Raw genomic sequence first — 26,692 nt, forward strand, 5'->3', positions numbered from 1 at the left:
GGGTGGATGGGTGGATGGATGGGTGGATGGATGGATGGATGGATGGATGGGTGGGTGGGTGTATGGGTGGATGGATGGGTGGGTGGATGGATGGAGGGATGGATGGGTGGATGGATGGGTGGGTGGGTGTATGGATGGATGGATGGATGGATGGATGGATGGATGGATGGATGGATGGATGGATGGATGGATGGAAGGATGGATGGATGGATGGATGGATGGAGGGAGGGGTGGATGGATGGGTGGGTGGATGGGTGGATGGATGGATGGGTGGGTGGGTGTATGGGTGGATGGGTGGATGGATGGGTGGATGGATGGATGGATGGATGGATGGGTGGGTATCTTTTTGGCGAAAGAACGTTATGGTGTCTGTGTATGTATAGTTTATCTATCACTAACTCATTTTCCATTGAGTTAATAAGTAAAAAAATAAGCGCTAATTTAAGATAATCCCTAAAGAAATGCATTAAAGAACAGAACTGGAGTAGGGTTTTTGTGTAACGTGCCAATTGCGATCAGATTGCCATCTTTGCTGCAAGCAGTTAGCATCGCCCACTGAGTTACTTAAGCAATAGCAAATCAATAGCTCCAGAATAGTCTTGCTACGGTGAACTGAGTTGTTAAAGCCTGAAGGAATACAGAAGTCCAGGAAGTACTTAAGGCGCATTTTCACATGACACAGTAGAGAGACAGAGCTTTGTTTGTCCTTAAGCGTAAAAGTGAACGCTATGCCTAAGTGAATCGCTAAATGAATAGAGTTTATGAAATGCAAAAGAAAAAAAAGTTGGAAACATGTACTGTATATATAAATAGAGGACTTGTGTTTAGCTTCCTGCCAACACTTTTTGTTGCACCTGACTCACGTCCGCATGAACTGAAAACTCCCAGCAGATGTTCTGTCTTACAATGAACGTTCGCAGCTTCTATGATAATGCCCACGTTTAGTGCAGTGCAGCTCCACACGGTTTCCTCACTGGGCTAATACATCCCTTACAAGACTGAAAAACAATTGAGCACGGCAAGGAATATGTGCATGTGAAAGTGACTTACCCTAATTCAGAACGGGCAACAATCATCTTTCGAGAGTTTATCACAGGACACCGACATAAAGCGTAAATTGGCTCATGCTTTACTCAAATGGAACCGGCTGCTTAATGACGCTAATAGGGTTATTTAGACTCTGCCTTCTCTGCTGGTGTTTGTTTTTGACACAGTGGATGAAATAAAGCCTGCACTTTGCATTCAGTGCATGGAAGTTCTTTCGTTCCACGGTTTGTTTCTTTGGCATGTTCGACAGCGGCTAAATGCTGCATTTTTGGACTGTTTTGAACAAAGTTTGTATGAGAATTTATTTCAACAGATGAGTGAAAATGACTTGCATGCAGAATATCTTGTTTTGACATAAAAAAACAAGGAAATCCATAATCCAAACTTCAAACTTTTTTCTCAACACTGCACACTATATTAATTGAAGTCAATACCTTATACTCAAATTATCCTCTTAATCCCCACCTGAACTAAGCACATTTTCTCCAGTTTGGCATTATCTAAATCTAAAAGCTTAAAAAAAACAAAAAAAATGGTATCACTTTAGATTAAGATGTGCTCATTAAGTATTAATAAGCAAATAATCATTTTAGGGTAAGAGTTAAGGTCAGGGTTAGGTTTAAGGTTGGCTCGAATAAGCGTATTATTAATGGCCTATTAGTATGTTAACAGATATAAGTATAATAAGCAGTATGTTAATACTTTACAAGCATATTATTAATGCTTATTAGTACTTTATTCATACTTAACAAGAATGAAAACACAACCAAAAAGTGACAAAAACATGACAAGAAAAAGAGATGAAAACGGGACAAAAACGCTTAAAAAATGTGACAAAAACGCGGCAACAACATGACAACTAAGCTACAATCACTTTTGTAGGTCTTAGCTTTCAAATGAGGCACACACTGTTGCTCTCCAGTCGAGAAGCTTTTACGTTTGGGTAAAGCCGAAGTGGAGAAAAAGCACTCTGTTCAGGCGATGTATCAGAAAGTATCAAAAATAAAACACCAAATGAAGTAATTTTCATTCACGGAGCAAAAATTGTGTGATTTCAAGCGATAAAAGATGAAAATGAGAAACCTTGAAGTAAAAAGGAGGAGGATGTTTGAGATTGATTCCTAAAATCCGAGCGGCTGCCTCTCCGTGTCTCGCCGTCTCGCGGGACGCGCAGACGGCCTGTCACCGGGGTCCTGCGGGTACGAGGAGGTTCAGATGGCACCAGCTGTCAGACATGTATTTGTTTGGTGATCCGTTAACACATTTATACACAAGCCGCGCTCTTTCAAAGTCAACTCCCTGACAGGAAGCCGCGGGTATTTTTAGAACTGCAGCTATTTAGCACGTTTAACCCTATATCAGTGAACCGTGCTGCGGTGCATTAACTGTAAATTTAGTACGAAAGGGGCACAGCTGGCTGGTGTTTCTGCGACGCGCAAATGTTGCTGCTTTGATTCAGGCCGGGTTCACAGAATTAGTTTCACGTCATCATTTTGAAATTATATTATAGTTTTGGATGGGTTTGGGTCAATTTGGAAACAACAACAATTTGTACATATGGGAAAACAGGGATAGCAGCTTGAAAATGTTCTGACTCAACTACAAGTAGATTTGCTTTAATTATTTGCTTTTGATTTTATTCTAGACCTTTTTGATGAATAATTATTGATACAATTAATTGGCAGAATTGGCCAAAAAGCAGATGAAACTATCAAATAGAATAAATCTATACCAATTTAATAGCATCCTAAAAATCTCTTTGAAGCAGTGCTGAGCGGTAAAGTTGACTTTATAGACTTTATAAAGTTGTAGATAGAAAGAAGATGGATAGAAAACATAATTTTAATTATGGTATTTTCAGCAAATACAATAGGCTAAATCAAAAACTAAAAAATAAGACACATTTAATCTAGAATAAAAAAAATAATCATGATTAATCGTATTAATCGCAAAAATAATTAATCACGATTAATTTAGTTAATTGTGATTAATTTAGTCATCCTATTTCAACAAAAAATATTTTAATTTTGTCCTTATATTCTACTTTATGAACCTACACGTTTGCAGTTTCTGTCCAAAAGGTTCAGCACAAAAGAAAATGTCTTTAAAAAGTGAGTTATCAATCCCGGGATCTTCAGAAATGGCTGAAGATCCCGTTTATCAGCTGTTGGGCTTTTCACATTAATATGAAACTGTGGATTTGGTGAATGAAATGTGCAATCAGTAATCACGTGCTTTAAGTGTTTTATGTGGGGTAACTATTAAAAATGAATATAATTATTAGAATTTTTTTTACTGCGATTAACTGCGATTAATTGCATTTCACAAGTGCGATTAATCGCGATTAAAAAAATGTATCTATTGACTGCCTTAAAAAAATAAACAAGATATAGTAAAAATGTGAATCCGTCAATATGCAAAATATGCGCAATATAGACGGCAGATGTGAGGTGAATAACCACATAGTGAATGTCAGGTAACAGGTTATTTAGTGTTCATGAGTCCGAGGGCAGAGGGGAAAAAGAGGGGAGGTTCTGGTCTGGCCTTGTAGCAGTCTTAGCAAGTTTATCGTAGCCACGGGAGGCTCACCGATGGGAAGAAGGCGTAACTTATTCATGAGTCTTAACAGCCTATGAAACAAAAAACTGTTCAACATCCTGCTAGATCTATCAATTTGCTTTGGGGGGACAATAAAGTCTTACCGAAGGATGAAGAATGTTCAAACTGTCCGGTGGATAAATGCTCAGTTTATCCACAGTTATACACGAATGTTATCAAACTGGACATTCTGAACACATTTGTCGCCCTCTTTCTTTTGTAGCCGCCTGTCCGATCCTGTGCAGCGGTAACGGCCAGTACACCAGAGGGCGCTGCCAGTGCTACAGCGGCTGGAAGGGGACCGAGTGCGACGTGCCGAACGCGCAGTGCGTCGACCCTCTGTGCGGGGGCCACGGCCTGTGCGTGTCCGGCAACTGTGTGTGCAACACCGGCCACAAGGGACCCAACTGTGAACAAGGTAAACACACTTTATCCAACTGACGGGTCATTTAGCAGTGGAAGAGTCGGCAATGACTTTTTTCAATGGGATTACTTCTCTTTTATCGCACTTTATGTATTTTTAATCCGATTTTGATCAGATTATGGGAAAATAATATGTAAACAGAGGATGTCTTTATAGAGATTATGAGTTAATCAAATTTAGATCAATACATTATCCATGAATTATTATAATTGATTAGTAATGATTAGATAAAAACGGAGAAATTAAGGTAAGGAGTATATTGTGTCTAGATCCCCACCTGAGCCGAGCACATCGTCTCCAGTTTGGCTTTACCCAAATCTAAAAGCTTCTCGACTGGAGCTCACAGCCTGTTGGCCAGTACCATTTGAAAGCTATGACCTACAAAACTATTATAAACTGATCTTTTTCTTTGCGCTGTTACCGTGTTGTCACTTTTTTAGTTTTTTTTTTTTTCATTGCTTTTTTTGTCGCTCTTGTTTTGCCTTATTTGTCAGTTTTTTTTCTTTTATTCTCGTTTTTGTTGCTATTTTTTGACGCTTTGTTTCAAGAAGCTTTTACATTTGGGTGATGCCAAACTGGAGAAAATGTTCTTGTTCCAGGTGGGGGTTAAAGAGGTCAACTCGGTGGGTGTAAATAGCACCTGATCCAGCCTGCGCACCGCTAGTAGTTCCCATTTCTGAAATAATTGCAGCTTAAGTTGTGCTTAGTCCAGAGGTGTCCAACCTTTTTGACCCAGTACGCTACTTTTACGTAACAGCAGCCGTGAGCTTCCTGAGCTTCAGACTTTAAATGCATTACATGAATTTTGTCAAGGCCTTGAATGTCATTAAAAGGCATTATAGTTATTTCAGCAGGCGTTTAAATCTATGTTTCTTTGAAAATTATGGCACTATCTGAAATGCTCTTTCGGTTTTACATTAAAAAAAAATCTCCTGAGCTGCCTTTTGTGTCCAATTTAAAGGTACACTGCGTAACATTTTGGACTATACTGTTGACATCAGCAAAATACATGCTCCTAATGACCAGCTCGACACAGACAATGTTCTTTTTGCTGTGGGTAATCAAAGAATGGATTTGGATGAGGACTTAATCTATTTTAAATCTCAAATTTTGCTGACTTTACTCAACATCTCCATGGAGACGAGCTGGAGACGTACCCACTCCTGAAGTAACGCCGACTGTAACAAGTGAATTTCTCCTTTGTGAGATTAATAAAGGTTTATCTTATCTTATCTTATCTGGTAAAGTTACAGTCATGTCTTAGGAGAGCTGAGCCGCTCACAGCAAAGGCTCATGTTGGTTTGTACATTTTTTTTAGATATGTTTCAATGATGAAAATATCTGTCGTAAAATGAATGCTTGTATTTCAATATTATTTGTTGGGTAATATTTTACGCGGTGTGGCTTTAATGAATAAAGCATTATCATCCAAATTTCACCCCCAAAAATGCAGACCTTTTGCGTATAATCCAAATAATGATCCATCTTGCGCTTTTAGTTCAATTGCAAAGAATCTGACAGTCCTCATTCAAACCCATCCCTCCCTGTGGATCTCTTCATACACGCCACAGTCTGTTTAACCCTCTGGGGGGGGGAGAACGGACACAGTCTAATGCCGAAACAATCACCGTTTTCAACTCCACCGAGCGGATAATGCGGCGGATGTGCTATCGATACGCGCGCATAAATCAGCCGCCTCCGAAGGTGGAACAGATTGTGCCGAAGTCTATCGAACCTCATTGCAACGCCCGCCGCCGAAGACACCTGTACGACAATCGATCACTCAATAACACAGGTTTGTCTTTATTCAGAGCGCTTCCCCCTCCTCCGCTGTTCTGCATTTACCTGTTTCGATTCACGGCTGGAACAAAAAGGGCAATTATCAGCTCACATTTGCATGCGCGCGGGGGTCACCGGCCACGTAAGAGCTATCGAGTCGACTAAATGAATATGTGGTCGTTCCCCTTGATGTGAAGTGACCCGGGAAGGAAACGCAAACAGGGGGGAAATGCGTTTTTGTTCGAGCGTGGGTTTGATGAATTGGTCCCGTTTGAATAATCGATACCATTCGGAGCAGATATGGAGATGCGAGAACAATCAGCTCACAAGGAAAGTACGAATGACGCTACGGTAGTAATGACTCTATTACGCTGCTCATTATTGGCAATTATTAACCTTTAGCAACAAGTTGGTCTAAATGTTTAATAGTAATTGATTAGATCTTTCCAAACACTAATTGTGCTCCTTTTGCATGGCCTGTAAGGTCCGTAATTACGGTGTTAGCAGAGCGCTATAGCCTGTAAAGGACCGGTTTATCAGGCTCAATGTGGGTGGGGAATTGTTACCAGTGTTTAAAGTAAGGTGCGAACGGTAAGGCACCCTGGAGTAAAATTGCTATGAATCTTAACAAGAGGTTGACTGATATGGGTTTTTCTAAGGTCGATGCCAATTTTGGGGGATTTTTATTGACCAATACTGTCATGCACGGCCGATATTTTAGCCAATTTTTCTGAATGTCTGGTCTATAATCTTGTAAAAACATAAATACTTGGTCACTCCAGCAGTGACCGATTTTATTTGATTACTTTAGGTGATTCAATCATAGTTTCTATCCCAGTTTTGATCAGCTGCCGTTCGCATTAGCATACTGTTGCTAGCCGCGGCATTTTGCACGGCGATCAAAAATACAATTGCGGAGGTTAAAGCAGAACTAAGTTACTTGTTTACCTTAATGAATCCTTTTTGTAGTCCCTCTGGAGGTATTACAAGTGTTAATTTGGATGATCGGGGAGTCTTTCATCCAGAAACCACACTTGCAACTTTCACGGTATCTGACCCGGCAGCCCCAATACACACTAATGTAAAACATCTCCCTCGCTGCTCTCAGTTGTTTAATGAATCAATTTTGGCTCACATGTCTGAGGTTTAGGACATGGTACAGGGAAGTCCTGACTGTATTCTATCGACAGAATTTGTTTCGTTGATGAACATTTTGCAAATCGATCAGAAGAAGCTAAAAGGCTAGCAGGCAAAGCTAACTGTGGGATAGCGCCACTATAGCAGTGTTTACAGTTTGAACGTAAAAAAACATCTCCATTGTGTAACTAGGTTAGCCAATATTATAAAATCTATATCTGCCGGCCAATATATCAGTCGACCTCTAATCTTAACAATGAAGCAACGGGAAGATGAAATTAACTCCAACAAAAGGCAGGAAGTTACAGATCAGATATTTCCTTTGTAAACTGGTTTTATTCACATAGTTAACATTTTAAGGTTACATAAAAAGAAAAAAAGACCACGGCAAAAGGTTGGGCACTAGCAGAGGTAATGGCTTCCAGATATCCAGGATATTTTTACCCTTTCTTCCTCACAAAAGTCTTTATTTGTGGGCTGTCCGGCACACGCTTCTCTTTGGAGGTACATCCACAGATCTGTAATCCATTGTGGATTTTGAAACGTGTTTAGGATCATTACTCACTTCTACTATAACCTCCTATCATAGAATTTGTTGGACATTAATCAAATATGTTCTTCGGTCAACACATGAAATGTTCCCTGTGCCACTGGCTGCAAAACAGCAATTTAATTAAAAGCACAACTGTCAGGGCTTAACAGCTGGACAGATGTGCTTTTAATTAAATTCCGAGACCCGGGATGACAGACTAACTTTTGTTTTTTGAAAATACAGAATTCTTTAGATTGTAAATGTAGTCTTATGTTAGATTGTAACTTTGAGTCTCTTGCTGGTGTGAATTAGGATGAGAATCGAATGAGAAACTGGAGGAGTTCTCTGGGATCTTGACTGCAGCGCCTACACACGCCTCTTTTTCCCACCAGACTTTCCCATTAATCAAAGTGACATTGATAGTCATCCATTAGAGAAGAAATAAACTTTAGTGGTGAGCAATCAATCACGATTTAAACTCTGCAGACTACCAAGCACAAATTTAACAAAAAAATCCCTCTTATCTTTTAATACTGTATGTAAGTTGAGATGCCGCTCCATCAGCTGCACAACACTGAAAGGCGTTTGTGTCAGATGCCCTTCCTGTTGCAACAAGCATAGACATACAGTGACTGGACACAAATCAGACACGGCAGGTGAAAACATGACATTTTCACAATGTTGAGATTTTTTACTACTTTTCTCCCATAACAACGTTATAAAGCAGTACTAAGTAAAATGTTTACCCTAATAAATCCTTCCCGTAATCCCTGTGGGGGTAATACAAGTGTTTATGGGATGTTTGGAGGGTCTTTCATCTCCCCCTGGTGTCTCTGGACAGAAAACCATGTTTGCAACTTGACTGCCACCGGTCCGGAGAAAGCAATACACACTAATGGAATCACGAAGAAGAAGCTAACATGCTAACGGGCAAAGCTAACTGCGGGCTAACGTCACTTTGAACAGTATTTACAGCCAAGTTTGAGTGAAAAAAAATATGTCCATTGTATAATTGGATGCACAGTAACCCTCTCTCCCTTCGTCTTTCCTGTCAGCGTAGGATTTACTCTCCAAGACAATTAATAAGTAAAAAAATCGTAACTTGCTACTACACCTGCAGTTGCGCTTATGGCCTCTAGGGGGAAGAGTTACCTAGTACTGCTTTAATGCCAGTTACAAAGTAGACTCACCATTTGCAACGCTTATTTTTTGACGTATCTGCGTTTTCAGACATTAACGACACCAGTACGGTGCTCTCTTTCTCACACATTCACAAAGATTGACCTGTTTGGTATCCATGTGTAGCAAGAAAGGTGATTGAGACGGCGCTGTAGTCCAAATATGGTCATTTCATTTCTGGGAGACAGCAGCAGCAAAAGAGCTGCTATATACATGTGCAAGAACAGCTGTTATTTCAAGAGTTTTTTACACTCTTACAACAATAAAACAAGCCACTTTAGTAGCTCCTACAGACTCCAATTAATATATCAACAAATATGCAACCGTACTTTTAAACCTGGCTCTATCCATTGCTTAGACGCTGCTGAAAATGTTGGCAATTCTGGCCATTTTTATGCATACACTACCTTAACGGGCCTAGATGTAAGTTGGCATTTTATACTCACTACTGCCATCTCAGGTCCTATGTGTAACTGCAGCTTCTGTATTAAGCTCATTCATGACAGCACTTCGGACCCAAATTAACACCTTTTTGAGTGACAGTGCAGGATTTTAGAGGCAGTTGTGGTGAACAGGTCTGAGCTCATTCTACACATTAGGACAAGGCTGGAGCATGTAGGGGGAGGAAAATACTTAATTTTAACATTTTTAAACTCTGTATAGTCCCTTTAACATAAAACATCTTAACATAAAATGACAAAACACTTATTATACATTTTTCCCTCATATTCATCAGTAATCTACAGCTAAATTACCAAATGATCTAAATTTATGTCTGTCCCTTATTTACCTGCAGCGTCTCGCCTTTAAACAATTTCCCCAAAGTGTCCGGTGTAGCCGTTTTCTGTTTTCTGTCTTGCACACGAGCTGCCATTACTCACCTTTATGTGCTTCCAATGGACACAACATCAATACCCACTTAGGTTAGAACTGGCACCACTATACATTTTGAGATACAGTTTTTGAATGGTAAATTCAAGTTAAACATTATGGTGAAGATCAGTTGTAGATGTTTTAAAAACCAGATGGATAAAAGGAAACAGAAGGAGAGAAGGAACACCACAGACGAGTGCACTCCCCTGCCCCTTCGCTGAAGTGAATGATAGCTTCGTGTCCGATGATCGATAGACTGTAGCGCCGCAGTGAAGAGAAAACCATTTGAAGAACTAAACCCTCCGGACGCGTCTGTCTGCCGGAGTGCTCCCTCTTGTCCCGGTGTTAAAGTGCTCACACGCCACTTGTCTCCTCACAGTGGACTGCGTGGACCCCACCTGCTCGGGCCACGGCGCCTGTCACCACGGGGAGTGCCACTGTAACCCGGGCTGGGGCGGCATCAACTGCGAGATCCTGAAGAGCACCTGTCCCGAGCAGTGCTCCAGCCACGGCACCTTCAGCACGGAGAGCGGCACGTGCGTGTGCGAGGCCAACTGGACCGGCGCTGACTGCTCCATAGGTGAGGACACGCCGTACTGCCATGAGTGTTGGAGTGTTGGTCGATGGAGAGGTGGAGAAACTGGCAAAATGCTGATTGTTGACCATGCTTACGGTTCATGTCTCTATAACTGCTGGCCCTACACACATGACACAAGAAATGGCACAAAGTTCAGTCAATTTAAAGGGATATTTCAGGATTTTTGACATAGGGCCTCATTTCCTAGTTATCCAGAGTGTTGTTGATTTCTGGAGATATAGATTATTTAATGCAGTCCTTATATTTGAAGAGTTTAGTGGTGCTAGGCTAGTGCTAGGCTAGTGCATGTCTATGGTAACTAGTAGCCTGCATTAAAAACAGTCTGACCCAAGCACAGTGCACCTGAGGCAAATCACTTATAACACCAGACAACACCATTTTGCTTTTAAAAGAACTTATATTTGAGCAGCATTAGCTTCCTGGTTGTAAGCTACGCAGCGGCGGAGTGATCTGCTCGGTTACCGGATCTACAGTTGTTTGTTTACCTGCGGCCGCCATCACTACTACACGAGGAATTCACAAAGGAGCTTTCTACAAATCCGATATGGCAACGTTTGGAGGACGACCCCATGGTTTTGAAGTGTTTTTTAATGCAGGCTACTAGCTACCATAGACATGCGCTAGCCTAGCACTAGCCTAGCACCACTAAAAGCTTCAAATATAAGGACTGCATGAATTAAAAAATATATAGGCTATATACTGTATCCAGAAATCAACAACACTCTGGATAACTAGGAAATGAGGCCCTATGTCAAAAATCCTGAAATGTCCCTTGAAGTCATGTTATCATCTCACATTGCTGTTCAAAGGCGGTGACTTCATCCACAAGCATGAGTGTTGATATTGGGCCATTGAACTGACTTTGGGGACCTTTTCTTTATAATGATGGGGTGAGACATTTTCCTTCAAGATTATACGAGTGATGTCCTAACCTAGCAACAGCATGGCAGTTAGCATTCCATCATAGCAACAGGAGCAAACTGAGTGGATCGTTCGCAATAGATACAGATGGCATCTCGTCATAGAAGGGGGCGTGGCTTCGCCGAGGGGAAAATAGAATCTATAGAGAAACACAATTTTCCACTCTTTTTATCCATCACTTAAATAAAGTCAAATGTAAATAGGGCCCATTTGGATGTTTTCTCACAGTAGATTGTTCAGTAGAAGTAAAAAAACGGCAGTTGTAGCTCGCACTAGCTAACTGTTAGCATTAGCCCGATGCTAACATGAAGCATCAAGTTAGCATTCTCCGTTATTCATGTTTTTTTGGGCTGTTGAACCACTTTGCTCCTCTCCATGTCTTTGTATCTTTATTTAGTAGAAAACCAAATTCATATTTCAACATTTGTTAAAGTAGTTTTTGATTAATTAGAGAAAGTTTAGATTTTTCTTCAAATTGTTTTCCCCCTTAACTGTTTTCAAACATGACCATATGGGTGATTCCCGAGATGCCGTCTGTATCTATGTTATTCAGTGATTCTCCTCTCAATTTGCAATGTTGAAGGTTCTAGGTTCTAGAATGTGCAATGCATAGCCTCTATTGATATATTTCACAGTACCCATGGCGAAACACTGTAGCGGTGTTAGTTATCTGACACTGAGCACAGATTACACGTTTTTGTTCCGTCTTAAGCCAATTTGTTAAGAATTTAGTGCGATTATAGGACAACTGTTGGTCCACACAGTGAGTGAAAATCATTAGGGGACATACACCCGTCTGTCAAACAGCTGATGATTGTGTATTCTAACACAGCGGTGTGTCTCTGGCCTCGCTCCTGCACGTTTTCTCTCTTTGGCGCAGAAAAACTGAGCCCCAGATCAGCAAATGTCATGTGATCAATGTCGGTACAAGACAGTTCAAGGCTGCAGATACAAGTCTTCCTCGACTTGTTTTCTCGAATGAAAAATAAAAGCAGGCGAGACAAGGAATCGTTACGTATTTCCAGTGGATTTAATAAGAAAAGGAGGTGGACATCAGCACTACAGAGAAAAGCTAGGAAGAAGAAGTATTTGATTCGTCAGAACACTCATAAGTGCTGCTAAAGTCTGTTTGTGGTTGAAACGTAGCTGGAAAAAGTTGTTCTTGTGAACTTGTGGTGATGTTGTGCTGTTCACTGTGGTCTTTGTGGGGCTGAGGCCATTAATTAGTTGCTTGTGCCGCTGTTATGACAGAGAGATGAAAAGGGAGGTCGCTACAGTATTTCGTATTCTGTGTTTTTGCAGCTAGAGTCCATGTGTTCACTTTTGGGACGGTAATATCACCCACACTTCCCCTCTGCGTCCTAAATCGGGCTTAAAAATCAAACATGTTTGATTTTCTGCGACTGGGGTTCAGCCACGTCTTTCTGCTGCCACATTACATGATTTGAACACAAGTCCAATTGTTGACCCCCCTGAATCTTGCATCCGAACTTTGGAGTGGCGGTGAATGCCCATGTGAGCGGCCGCGTGGTCTTTCTCTCTCTGCAGCAGAGTGGTAACAACTAGTTACTTTTTTTTCCAGTTAATTTTAACGTCTTTGGACAAAAACATAATTGTGATTTAGTCAAATAATTCTCTTCAATTTGAGTCTAGTTTTAGACTAAAATTGCATGTAAATTTAAGACAAATGTAGTCAACTTTGCATTTATAATATATATATTTAGTGGAGATCGTCGTGGAGATACCTGTTCCTTTGGCAGAGAATTCAAATGTTCTGAGGCTCCGCTCTTCATTTTATCATATTTTAGTCGACAAAAACATCTGGACATTTTAGTCACAGTTTTAGTCTCATAAATAACTTTAATTTAGTTTCAGTCCAGTTTTAGTCAGCAAAACTATTACATTGACTGAAAGTATGACTGGCAACAACAGTTTTATGGGAATTCAGAATGTATTTTTAGAGTTAAATAGGATTCAATTAATTGCCTTCTTCTCACAGTAATAATATTGGTTATAATAAAGTTAAAAAAAAAACATAACCGTAGATTAACCCTCTATGTTCCAGATATTTGCTTGACAATTTATTTATTTTTCAAATTGGACATGGCAAGGCACGGCATGTTTATTTAATTTAGCTTTAATAGACAGAAAAGGGCAGGGAGAAAGGGGTGAAGAGCAGGTAGAGACATTCAGCAAATTGTCGGAGCTTCGGGGGGGAAAAGAATTCTGGACTGGAAACCTGCGATCCTGAAACAACGACGCTGTTTGTGAACATTGTGGCATTCTTTAAGGTGGGCGGGGCTTAGCTTAGTGGTGATGAGAGGCCTTTGAAATCTATGAATGTGATTTTGTCTAGAGTTGGCTAATGCAAGCTTGTGAATTTAGTTATTTTTAGAAGAGCTCAAAAATGAAAATAAATATAAATAATAATCACGTTTAAAACCAAACTGCTTATTTAAAAAGCTTGATCCTAATGACTGCCACTTTTAACATTTCAGTGATGGAGTAATTAGAAAGGTATTGTTTGAGCGGATAATTGTTTTTAATTCACAAAAATAACAAAAAAGCTCTCACTCCGTTTCATCTAAAAGCAAACAAATCAATCAAGCTCACGCAAAGCCGTTTTTTTTTCTTTCTTTTTTTTTGTGTTGCTTTTCATTAAGACTGTCCCGTTTTGCGGTGAAACTCCCTGTGGAGTACAGACAGGCCGTTTGAACATTTTTCATCCTCCCCCACGTGAAGCAAACAAATGTATTAATCTTGCGTCGGGCTGATTCATAATCTCAAGTTACTCCGGCGATGATGAATAGATAGCGCCTGACATCACTTTTTCATCCCTGAGTTATGCGCCTCTTCAGTCAGCACTTTTTACTTCCCCTCCGCCGCTCGGGGACTGTTTTTCCACCCAGTTCAAATTGAATACCGGTGTGACAGTGCACGATTAGAGGAGCGCCACGTTTCGACGGCACGACACTCCGGGTGAAAGACAAATAAACAGTGAATTAATTTAGAAATGGCAAAATATCAAATAGAACAGAATGGAATCATGGAGAGGGTATATTTGACTATTGACTATTTGATTATTTACAATGACTATTTTTTAAGAAGGGATTTTGAATATCTTATTTAAGGCGAGACACGGCAGGTGAGAGTATTGATTTTTCACGCAGTGGTCCAAGTGGAGATTTTTATCTATTTTCCTCCCTTTACATCTTAGTTTTCATGTCAGTGTATAAAAATGACAAAACTCACCCCGCATGATGTTTATTTTATGATGTTTTGTCCGCCTGCGAGGTGGGGGCAACCCGGAAGTAGCTGCTGCGCTGCATAGAAACGCCGTCTTTCAAGCGGGTATTCATTCATAAATATTGACAGATTTTACATCCACGTGTGCTGCGAAGGGTCCCCGTGATGACGCTTTCACCCAAATATGGTATTATTCCTCCTACGAGACGCCTGGTCAGGCCTGGTGCGGAAAAGTCGGAGAACGGGCCGCGCATGCGCACTCGCTACAAAACTTCAGGGCTGGTTTTCTCTGAATGAGAGAAGCCGCACTCGGGCAGAGCCTGAGCCCTTATAGAAGCTCCCACAGACTCCAAACTTTCCAGTCTGAGACCTAACAATATTTTGAAGGTTTTTTCTGAGGGATTTTTTAATATCTACTTCCTAGCCTGATTTATTCAGCTTTGAAGCAAAAAAAAAACAGGCGAAATTTGAGTTTTTACAGATTTTTTCACTGATGATTAGTTTATTGAAAAACTAAACAAAATATCCCAAATCCCCTCTGAAAAAATCTTAGTTCCTAATATGTCCATAATATAAAACCATCAATTTTAATCTGGCTCAATTCATTATTTTGATTTTGTTGCCCAAAATATAGGCAATTTTGGCAATTTTAATGCTCAAAATGCCTTATTTTTTTGTGAAAACATAAAATGACAGAAAAAATGCAACACATTTTTTCTCATATTTATATCTGTAATGTTCAGCAAAAGTTTCAAATCGATATCTCTACTTTTTTTTTTTTTCCCTATTCACCTGCAGTTTCTCGCCTTAATCTTTGAGGGAAATTGTTCTTATGAAAAACAAATTCAGAATATTGTTCGGTACACGACTGCAAAATGATCTGTGCTACTTTCAGAGTTGTGTAAAGAAGGAAAGGGAAAGCATTTGTATTGCCAACTTTTCTTTCTCCAGCTAAAGCAACGCTGATGGATGTTTTTTACATTCCATGAACTTATAAAATTCCTTTAGACTCTTTGAGAAAAAGCCAGTGTCCTTCCATATTTATAATTTTTTTTTTTTAAAGCGTGATTTATTGAGCCTAGGCTATTTGGAACCTTTGAAATAGGCCTGTTTTGTTTTCAAGGTGTTTCAGAGATTCGCCTCACCCTCCATGTCCTGATACTTAAAGAAAACCAGTCTGTGATCATGAAGTTTGCTTTTAAACACATATTTTGCCAATCTAATCGATGTTAAAAAGTCATGAAGTAAAAATACAAGATTTCTTTGTTTAATACCAATAAAACATTACATTAACTTGACAAAAATGTGTTTAAAAATCTTTCTTTTTATGCTGCATAACTTCAGGGACCTTGTTCCTTGGATGTTGAATGCGGATAGTTTGAGTCTCTTTGGTTGAAAAAAGAAACTGAATTCAAAATCCTCAGCAGCCCGGCTCTTTTACAAAAGTTCACTGACAAAAAGGAACACATTTATTGGGCAATCAATTCCAAGGCGCCGAACTCATTTATGGTTGCCGGGTGAAATTAAATTACACAACAAGAAAAAAGCATTAAAAAATAAGGACATTTTGCTTGAAATTAACATATTTGCCGAGTCAGTAAGTAAGATAATCTGCCAAAGGAACAAGTATTTTTGCACCTAAAACAAGAAAAAAGATCTTATTCCACTTAAAATTAGATAATGAATCTCATTTTATTTGAAAGATGTTTTTTTTTTTCTTATTTTAAGTGCAAAACTACTCATTCCATTGGCAGAAATGTCTACTTCGCAAGTCAAAATTACTCATATCAAGGTAATATATTCTTAATTCAACGTACGACTTTTTGCAGTGTAGGCAGTCATGAAATATTATTGTCAAACTATTTCTCAACAAAAGATGTATCACAGGACGGATTAGAACTCACTGGTGGGCTGGACGCCGCCCCGGGGCCGTATCAGTGGCCTCCCTGGATTAAATGAACACTGATCCGTGGGGTCTGTTGTGGGAGCGTGTTCGGGTTCAGTGACGTGTGCCGGGGCTCGTCATGTTTCATGTGAGCTTCACTTTATCAGAGGAAAGAAACAGGATCCAGAGGCAGAACGTAACGCTCCTCTGACGACAGGAGACAGTCCTGAGGACATACGACACCTGCTTAGAAAGTACTGCATGGGGAAAGTAAGAAAGTGGAGACCAGCGTGAACTAAATGATTGGCTCGCATTTCAAGATGTGGTTGAGTTTATTCACGGATGATAAAAACACCGTAAATATACAGTAGATCACTGTGATTAAAGAAATGCTTATCTTCTTATCCAATGTCACATAAAGATATAATAAAATTAGGGGTGGGACTTTAACGTGTTAATTTCGATTAATTATTCACAAAGATTTCAACACGTTCATTTTAAACGCAATTACTCACATTTACTACGATTTTTCTCCCCAAGCCGGAACCTTGTGTTTCTGGTAATTCTGTATCTGATGCACATCCGGCCACAACAGCAATGGACGGAGACGCTTCACCCGGCCCGTTGGGAACTCAGTTTTGATTTAAAAAATGTCCTGATGGGACAAGAGACAGCTGTACTGCTGTGTGCAAGTTGTGCAAAAAATTGTTTGCCTCCTACCGTAGTTACTCAAGTCCCTGATGCTAACGCTAGCGTTCAGCCTCGCGGCTCAAACAAGCGTAGAGAGCAAACTTACAACAAACATAGAACTTCTATTCTAATGAATTATTTTGTCAGTATAAGAAATGGCACTTTGATTTCTGTTTGCAGACATTGTTAAACACTTAAAGGAGCTGTTTTATGGCCCTTCTGTTTTATTTATTTTTTATTTTTGTAGAAATGTAGCATTATTTTTACTGTTTAACACATTGAGTGCCGTGCTGTTTTTAGCTGTTGCCTACAATCCAGATCATTTTTCATGATATTTGTAGCACCACAGCTTATTCTATGATATAGCTATGGACACATGGTATGGCTCGTTTGAAAGACGAAACTCTAAGCTCTCCATAGGTGAAAACAGTTTAATTCTACGTGCCTCGGTTCCTGAGCAAGCTAAATTTGATCAAAAACTCCTCTCTCCACCTCTCTGGACAAACACTAACGTTATGAGAAGAGGCAAATGCCTAAATATATTAGTTTCAAGTAAATTTTTTGTTGTTTTGAAACACTGCGTGTTGCCGCAGATCGATCACTTTCGCTAATCATCGCGTGTGCATTTAAACAGCCTTGTTCTCGGATTGAAGACTTCAGGATGTCCTTGGACCGATTTTGACCATTTGACCATCAGAGAAATGTTGAAATCTTAACTGTTTCTATGTTTCCATGTGAAGCCGCTCTGCTTTGTCAAACACGCATCAGACAGCGAGATAGAAGTGTTGGGTTTACAGCTGAGTTATGCAACACCACGCCCCCGCTGACTAAACCAAAAAGAGAAAAGAAACGCAATAATATATATGAAATGTCCAGATGTGACTTTTCACAAGTTTTTTTCTGTTCATCACAGAGCTACCAAAATTACACATAAGGTGTATTACAGTGTCTAGGTTCGCAATAAAAAAAATACATTAAAAAAAGCACAAAAACAAGTTTTTCCGTTTTTGGCACTCAATGTGTTAATGTACTCTACAAGTTACATGAGTGATCAGAGTTCCTAAAACGCTTGAAAGCTAAATAGCTGTAAATCCACTTTGCATCTGTTACTTTACAGATTAACAACAATATATGTGTTGTTGAACTCATGTGTTATTGAATTATTTAGGTGCAAAAAAAAATTGCTGTTTTTGGTTTTCAATTAAAATGAGATTAATCGTGATTTATTAATTACAGACCTGCTATATTAACGTTTATTTTGAGTGTATCTTTATTTATAACATTTTTATTACATTTTAATGTTGCGTCAACATCAAAACCTGTTCTTGTCCTTGGGTTTGTGTCCATTAAAGTGTCCCTCACTGTTTTCATATGAATGAACAGGTGCATGATCGATGGCTTCTTCCAGAACTCCAGTGTCAGCTGATGTGGACAGTCGATGCGTGTTTGGCGAGTGTTGTCGTTCTCCGTCATTTCATCTGCTCTTGTTAGACACACGTTGTCGCGGCGGCAGCTCTGCCCTCTCAGACGCCGCTGATTCACGCACGGTTTCCCCTCTCCGAATGCACTCGCAAACACGCGGGGCACGACCAGTCAAACGCTCACAAACACGCGCATTGTCTGCCCCGCTCTTGTCTGGATTCCATTGAAAAGTGAAGCATACGGAGCGTGGATGCTACGTTAGAGATGAGTGATGTGTGGACCTCTCATCACAGCGTGAAGCCCATTTGGCTGTCGAGCAAACAAATGAGTTATTTGTTCATTTAGTGTTATAATGTTGCATCCTCGTCAGAAACGTACCTACAGTGTCGTTTGTGATTTGTGCACGCTTCAGTGATCATATTTAGTCTGTTTCCCCTCTTCAAAGCCGCACACACTCCGATGGACGTCACACAGAGAAATCTATAAAACTCCAAAGTGCTTTCCAGACACCTTCACCAAACTTTTTTACATTTCTGCTTTTGCTCTTCTGTGGTATTTTGAGTAAATATCAGTTTGTGCCCTCTGCTGGCATGTTATATAACTACATTAATGAGCATCTTAAGTTCTAGGGTTATTTTCCATATAGCTAAGGTGTCTGTAGTTGTAAAGGCCTGACTAAAACATAATATACAGCCTTTTCTCTCAAATCTAAATCCAAGTTAATATTGTTTAGCTTTGTGGGAGAATGTTTGCTTAAGACGAGACGCCGCAGGTGAACAGAGGGAATAAAAATCTATTTGAAACCTGTGATGTAGATTTCTGTGTAGACATAGATGTCTATGTTTTCATGGATCTAGTGGATCTAGCCTGGTTTAAGTTGATATAGTAGGTACAGAATAGTTTTTTTAATAAGTTATTTTTAGATTTTCTGTTTAGTTTTTGAATAAGCTGTTTATAAGTGGAGAAATTCCGCTTTTAAATTTGTTTTTTTTTGCGGTTCAAAGCTCAATAAATCAGGCTGGAATTAGATATTTGGAAATCCCTGTGAAAAAGCCTTAAAAATATTGTTCAGCACAAGACATCAGCATTGTAAAGGGTGAGTTTGGGTCTTTCTTTTGCTCTGACACTTAACTAAGATAATAATAATCTCAACACTGACCACTTATCTTGTTCCCCTTTTTGAAACAAGCAATGTATGTTTGAGCATATCGAAGAAATGACTTTTTGAAATGATAGTCTATAGACCAAATAGCCTGTGTCTCGAGCTGACAATAACACTGGGGCGTGTAAAATGTATAAGATGGAGAAGCTGTAGTTTTTGCCCAAATAGCTGATAAAGAATCAGGAAAAAACAAAGTACACCGTTAGTGCCCATCAACGCTAAAAACCTGTCAGATCCATGTTTTCTCTCAACTTTGGAAGTCTGCGCACCTTGGCAAACGCATGAGCGACTCCTGCTTAATTAATGCCGCGGCTGGTCTTCAATTAAATAAACTTTAATTAACAAGCGTGTAGCATGAATCGACCGCCCACCAGCCCGTCCCGCTCATCCCGCTCGAGTCAGGGGCATGTTAAAGGCAGATAAACACTTTTGCGCTAATGAAAAATTGATTGCATAGATTGCATGGGAAGGAGGGGTCTCCCTTTGGAATGGAATGACTCCCCTCCAGAGGCACGCTTAATATTCTACAGTGTCGGCCTGACTTAATCGCAAACATCCAAGGACTCGCAATCGAAGAAAAAGTCTATTTGGCGAGCTGGAAAAAAGCCTTTTGATGGTGCTGCTGGTGGGGAAGATGTGAGTAGTCAGAAGAATGGATGGTAAAGCTTAAAGATTACTACAATGATTGTAGTTATAGAAACGCTAACCAAAAGTAACGCCTTCCACGGTGACAACATATGCAATGGCAGAAAGCAGCAAACATGCAATTTGCCAAGAGAAAAGACCACAGACAGGATCAGCTGAGGGAAGCTCATGGACGGCATCTTTAGGTCACGTTTGAAACTCCTGTGTGGGGGAAACTTGGGGAACACGGCCAGAGGGAAGAGCTGCTCTTTCACATAGTGCTCCACAACTGCTGAATTATGCTATTTATGGATGTCAAATGGACACGGAGAGGAACAAAGACGTACATAAGTGTGTGAGTGCCTGCTTTTCACTTGTGCTGATCTGCTGAATTTGCTCATGAAAAGGAAAATGTCAAAACATTTATAAGGACCCAATGTTTACTCCATTTAAATGTGCTAAATATGCTGATAGTCCCCATATAAAAAGGGTGATCAAAAAGTAGCGATCCCATAACAAGCTTTCTTCCCCCACACCAGGCCACACACTCCTTGATGCGTTGCCATAGTGGGCCAACCTGACCAGCATGTTTTTGGAAGTCGGAGAAACCGGAGTACCCATAGGAAACCTGGCTGGCTTCCTTCTGTGCTTCTCCGAACGGTGCAGCGCCTCCTGGGTTCGTCCCTGTTTCAGAGCATGGTGTCCTGCACTGCCTGCTCCTCCACCTCCTCCCTCCTCTTCCTCCTGCGCAGCCCCCTCCACTCCAGTCTTTCACCACCTTTTGGTCAAAGCGTTGCTGGCAAATCTAATCCGTCTTATTCTCCAATGAACGGTCATTAGCCAGAACCAAATCAGGGATAGAAGATTTGTGTAGCATGACTAGGAGTCTTGCCCAGATACCTCCTCGTTTGTCCCTTTTTTTGTTTCCTGTAGGTCCTCTTGCGACGCATCCACTGGCATCATCGATCAGATCATCAGATGCCAGTGGATGTTTCAGAAGAAGAAATGTGTAGGTTTGAAATGTCTTTAGCTCACAAGCTAGGACGGACTCAATGCAGTAAAACCTCACAGAAACACAGCAAAGATGTACAAAGGTATCCATTTGTAGGTTGTGATACAGCACTTAAGTTCCATTGGTGGAATATAGTTAAGAGTTGAAAGTGTACGGTATCATCAGCTTGTGGCTGTGTCTCGTCGGAACTTAAAGATATGTTGTCAGTGGTTATTGATGGCTCCGAACATTATAGAACAAGTTTCTCCGCGTAGAGGTAACCTTGCATTGCTGTTGTTGTGACAAACGCCGAAGCTGTTACCGTTGGAGTCTCACAGCCACTCCGTGATCAATAGTCATTCACGAGACGCAGGCTCGTGAGCATTTGTATACCGTCTGTGTGACTGCATAGATTTCTGTTGTGAGGTCAAATTCCCCAGCCAGCAGGAGCATTAGGAGCACACTGTGTCGCCGTGACTTTATTTACAACCTATCGATGTTGACTATATACTAAACCACTTCTATGCAAATGAGCAAAAACACATGTACTTAACATTAGCACACAGACGAGGAAATCCATTATTTACCATACACAGATTTCCTCTTTGACCTTAAGTAATAAGTAAGTAAGTGAGAAGCAGTTGAAATAAAAGTTCTAAAATGTTCTGAAACTATTTAATGTCACTTACTGAAACCAAGAGATAGAAATTAGCAATTCTCTCGTATTTCTCCTCTCCGAAGTAGTTAAAAGCCCGATCCCGGAGTTTGTACTTCTAACACGCGAACCCCCACGGCTTGTTTTGCATTAGCTTTACCTTGATACTGACTGATTATCTTAACCACCCGCCGATCGGAGCGTTAAATATTCTTTTTGGAGCACGTGTGCGTCCTTCTGATGCTACATTCTTACAGACAACACGCTGATCAGAAGCGGTGGAGAGTCCGGACATAAGAACCTCTTCAGATCTATAGCCCCCGCTTCGGTCTGCCAAAATGCAAATCAGCGTTTTACGTAACTCCTCCGCCGCAGCTGTGTGTCGGAGCGGGACTCTGGATCTTTAAAAAGTATTCAGGGATGAACGATTTTTTTGGGTGAAATATGCTCAAATGTGTTGCGATCCGTGATTACGTTTGCAGTTTATGTGTTTTAAATCAAGAGAGTGCATCACAGTGCACGTTCTAAATCGAGAGGGGGTTGGAATATAAGCTATGAGCATGGCATGTTTTTGAACGGGCTAGAATAGAAACTGTATCACAGTACTGCAAAGAAAAGGAACTCTCTTTTGATATGCTTTGATGCTATTTTTAGATGCGCCTGATTGGGCCACTTTGTTGATGAGATAATCAAAGTCCTTAAGAATGTGGTGCCAAAACATGTTTTGCAGAACATTTAAACGGATGCATATGTATATCATCCGTCAGACGAACAAACGCGGGGTTTCCCAGGAGTTCCGCGGTCTGCCTTTCATGTGCTTTCCAACTCCGTCATCTCCATGGATTTTATATCCTGTGAGGCTTTTACAATCTCTTGGTAGGCGCTGACATTTCTTTCGCACATTTCAATCGAGATAAATTAGACAGAATTGCTTCAAAACCGGTGCCATGTACATTCACTATAGGCTGCAGCAGAGGCTCTTCTTAATCAGATCAGATTCACTTTATTAGCCGTTTGCAGTGTAAAACCGCATTGGGAAAAAAAATGTGCAAGGTGCGCAGAGTGCAATAAAAGGACACAACATAAAAACAAGCAAATGCCACATGAAAACCTTAAAGGGATATTTCAGGACTTTTGACATAGGGCCTCATTTCCTAGAGTGTTGCTGATTTCTGGAGAAGTTTTTTTTTTTGTAATTCATGCAGTCCTTATACAGTGTTTGAAGAGTTTAGTTGTGCTAGGCTAATGCTAGGCTAGTGCATGTCTATGGTAACTAGTAGCCTGCATTAAAAACAGTCTGACCCAAGCACAGTGCACCTGAGGCAAATCATTTATAACACCAGACTACCGAGGGACTATTTTCTGGCAGATCACTCCGCCGGTGCATAGCTTATACAACCACAAAGCTGATCCTGCTCAAATATAAGTTCTTTTAAATGCAAAATGGTTAAAATTATTCTATTGACACAGACATGTATGTGTTTAGTCTGCCGTTATAAGTGATTTGCCTCAGGTGCACTGTGGAGTAATGCAGGCTACTAGTTACCATACCTAGGAAATGAGGCCCTTTTTCAAAAATCCTGAAATATTGCCTTAAGGGTAAAATGTTGTACGATAAGTCCATACAACATTTAAAGTGCCGAGTTTAAAGTGCCTTGTTTGAAGTGATCACAGCTTGGGGAAAGAAAGTGTTAAAAGGGTCATTTGGTCATATAGGGCTGCAAATAACAATCAATTTTAGGATGAATGAAGCCAGATTTTTCAAACCTTTTTTTCCGCATTAAGGGCCACCACTTCCGTCCTTTTATGTTTATTTCCAAACTGGTTTTGAGTTATGATCTGGAGTTCATTCTCCTTTCTGATTGGATAAAATTGTCTTGAGACGCAGACACAAAAAAAACCGTTTTGGCGAGTAATCATTAGTTGTTTCAGCCCTATTGGTCACTTTTGTATTTTTGAGAGTTTCAACGCTCACTGTAAAAGGTTTCAGTGAATCCCAGTGGAATGGCATGAGTAGTAATTATGGGGCTGCTTTTTTTGTTATGCTAATTTTTTCTTTGTTATGCTAATTATGTGTAAACAATCACACCTCCCTAACCCACGTGGTGTCTAGACACAATGGCGCCACTACAGGTGCATGGGGCACCTGCATGCAGGTGTATGGGCAACCGGTTCACACCACAGCAGACCCCCTCCTCTCACCCTTCCCCTGATGATAAAGCATGTGACCCAATAGCTGTAACGACAATTGGTTGACGATGTTGTGTGTGACAAACTGTTTTTAAAAGTTTACTTTTAAGTAACATTAAACAGCTATGCTTTAAGAGCTAAGCTGCAATGTTTCATTTTTATTAGTCTTAACTTAGTTATACTAGTTTTGGCTATTCCAAAGTCATTTTGATTGTTAGTTTGTAAGCTTTACTTCTGTAATGTTTCTTTAGTGGAATAATACAATACTAATAAGAATAGTGATAATAATATATTTTGTTGTTTTCATTATTTTATTTTAGAGAAATGTGTGCGGGCGTAAATACGGGATTCTGTAAACAAAACAACATAAAAATAAAACGGTTTTGTTTACCGTTTTCCATAGGAAAACAAACACTGAATTAACGTTACAGATAGAGCAGTGTTTTTGTGTCTGACTTGGGTGTCTTTGAGCTAATGCAGTAGTAGTAGTTCATTCCTTTAAATGTAAAAACATTTCCAATTCTTTGTGTACAACACGACCGAAAGGGTTTAGGCTGAAGTGAAAACTTATTACGTCTAACCCAGTTTACCCAGACTTCCACCAGAGAAAAACAAAACACAAACATTAATAATGAACAATATCAAGTGTCAAACAGAAGAGAAATAAGCATGTATCTGGAGTTAGTAACATAAATTTCTGTATTCCAACAAATATGTATACATACATTTTTAATTTAGTTGAAACTAAATCATGTCATTATTATTTTTGATTTATTTTTTCTTACTTTATTCATCCTAAGCTGATATATTCTTGAATTTTAGCAGCTTTAAACAACTTTTTGAAAGCTTTGACTGTTTGGGACAGTTTTAACTGATCTTCCACAGATTAACACCTCTTACAGAAATACATCCACTCTTTTTATTCTTTTTAGCTTTTTTGAAAATAGCAGTTCCTCGGAGGTTATACTGACTTTTCCTGTGTTCAAAAAGCTCCTGGATGGGAGGGGGGAGAAGATTATGCTTTGTACACTATTACTAATGTATTTAGATCAACAAGATCATGGATTTTCAGTAGGCTCAGCTCTACAAAGATAGGGTTCGTTGGTGCATAGAAATCTGCTTTAGTGATAATTCTTATTGCTTATTTTGGAGTACGAAAATAGGATGAGTATTGGATTTATTATTTTTCCCCATATTTCCAGGCCATCATTTGGGTAAGGAAGTATGAGTTACAGTTTTCAATTTGCCAACTACAGCAATGTTTTTTTCTAATTTTGTTTTTTAAGATAAGATAAGATAAACCTTTATTGATCTCACAAAGGAGAAATTCACTTGTTACAGTCGGCGTTACTTATATATATATATATACTTATATGCGATTTCCATTCAAGTTTACCATCAATGGTAACTCCTAGATACATGCATTGTTTTGGCATGGCTGTAGTGATGCAGTGTCTGCCTTCTCAGACTACTTAACTCGCTTAGCTGATGAATATGCATGTGGGCTCACGTTGCTAAAGCTAGGGGTCAAGAAATCTGTTGTTTGAAGCCTCTTCAGAGGGATCATGTCCCAACATAGATCTGAAGTGATTTTAATCTGTCTGTAAATAAAAACCCGTTTTTAAAAGTTTACTTTTAAGTAACATTAAACAGCTATGCTTAATATCCAACGTTTTATTTCTGTTAGGGTGCTATTGTTTCTAACTTTTAATCGCACAAACATGCTGATGTAAGAACTTTTTTCAAAGTATGCTGCACTTTGGTTGTTTTTATAAGTTATATTGTATTTTGCTTCAAACTGTGTTCCTTTTGTGGTGAGAATGGGGACATAATGGCTTTTACAATAATTATAACATTTAGTTTTTTTATTTTAGTGAAATGTGTGCGGGCGTAAATACGGGATTCTGTAAACAAAAACAACATAAAAATAAAAACGGTTTTGTTTACCGTTTGAACCAGCTGAAGAGTCCTGACCACCTAGGTGTCTAGACAAGGCTGACACCTGACATTAACATACAGTATGCGCATGATCCTCACCCCCCTCGCCACCTGCACGGTGAAAAGGAGTTTGCTCAAGGTTCTATCTGATTCTGAAAAAAGAAAAGAATGAACTATGGATCAAAGCAAAGCTTTTGCATGTCAAAGACTGACAAAGACTACAACTCCAACCCAAACCAAAAGTCATGCAAACTGCAACCACTCTTAACATAATGGAAAGTACACAAACCAAAGAAAGCACTCCAAACATCCAACCTGCGATCAATGCAGCAGACCTTCACCACCAAAATTTGACAGAGATCACAGTTTACTGGTATATTTTTCTTTAAAAGCAAAATGAAATATCAGACCTGCTCATCAAACGACAAAAACAACTCAACTACCACGGCTAAATGAGCTCAATTTGTCAACCAAAACCATAATCACAAAGCTGCCAAACAAACTGAAAGAACAGTTCAGATATATTGCATGTGGCGTCCAAGAAGCACTTTCACTGACATTATAATTTTTGTTGAGTGTCAGTTAAAAATCATCACTGATCCCTTATTTGGTGAACTTCAAACTCAAAGTGTCGACTAAGAAACTGTGAAACCAAAAAACAAGACACGAACCAATCTAATATCAGATCTGTAAAAGTTAATAATCCCAACTCTACGTTTTTGTTCACAACCTGAATCTCATTATTTAAGTTGTTGTCCCAAGTTCACAACCCTGCAACATAATGGGAAGATTAATTTTGTT

The 26,692-nt window shown here is 39.7% G+C and overlaps 1 protein-coding gene across 7 annotated transcripts in view; it reads left to right on the forward strand.

Moving 5' to 3' along the window:
- LOC306963634 (teneurin-3) overlaps positions 1 to 26,692 on the forward strand; it is a 360,281-nt gene that overhangs the window by 194,791 nt on the left and 138,798 nt on the right. For all 7 annotated transcript variants that reach the window (XM_079557215.1, XM_079557217.1, XM_079557216.1 and 4 more), the window contains 2 exons: positions 3,869 to 4,063; positions 9,949 to 10,149. In XM_079557215.1, coding sequence (XP_079413341.1) covers positions 3,869 to 4,063; positions 9,949 to 10,149 — 396 coding nt within the window. The remainder of the gene's footprint in view (positions 1 to 3,868; positions 4,064 to 9,948; positions 10,150 to 26,692) is intronic.

This window comes from Gobius niger, assembly GCF_951799975.1.
Source record: "Gobius niger genome assembly, chromosome: 5".
In the NCBI taxonomy this organism is placed as follows: Eukaryota; Metazoa; Chordata; class Actinopteri; order Gobiiformes; family Gobiidae; genus Gobius; species Gobius niger.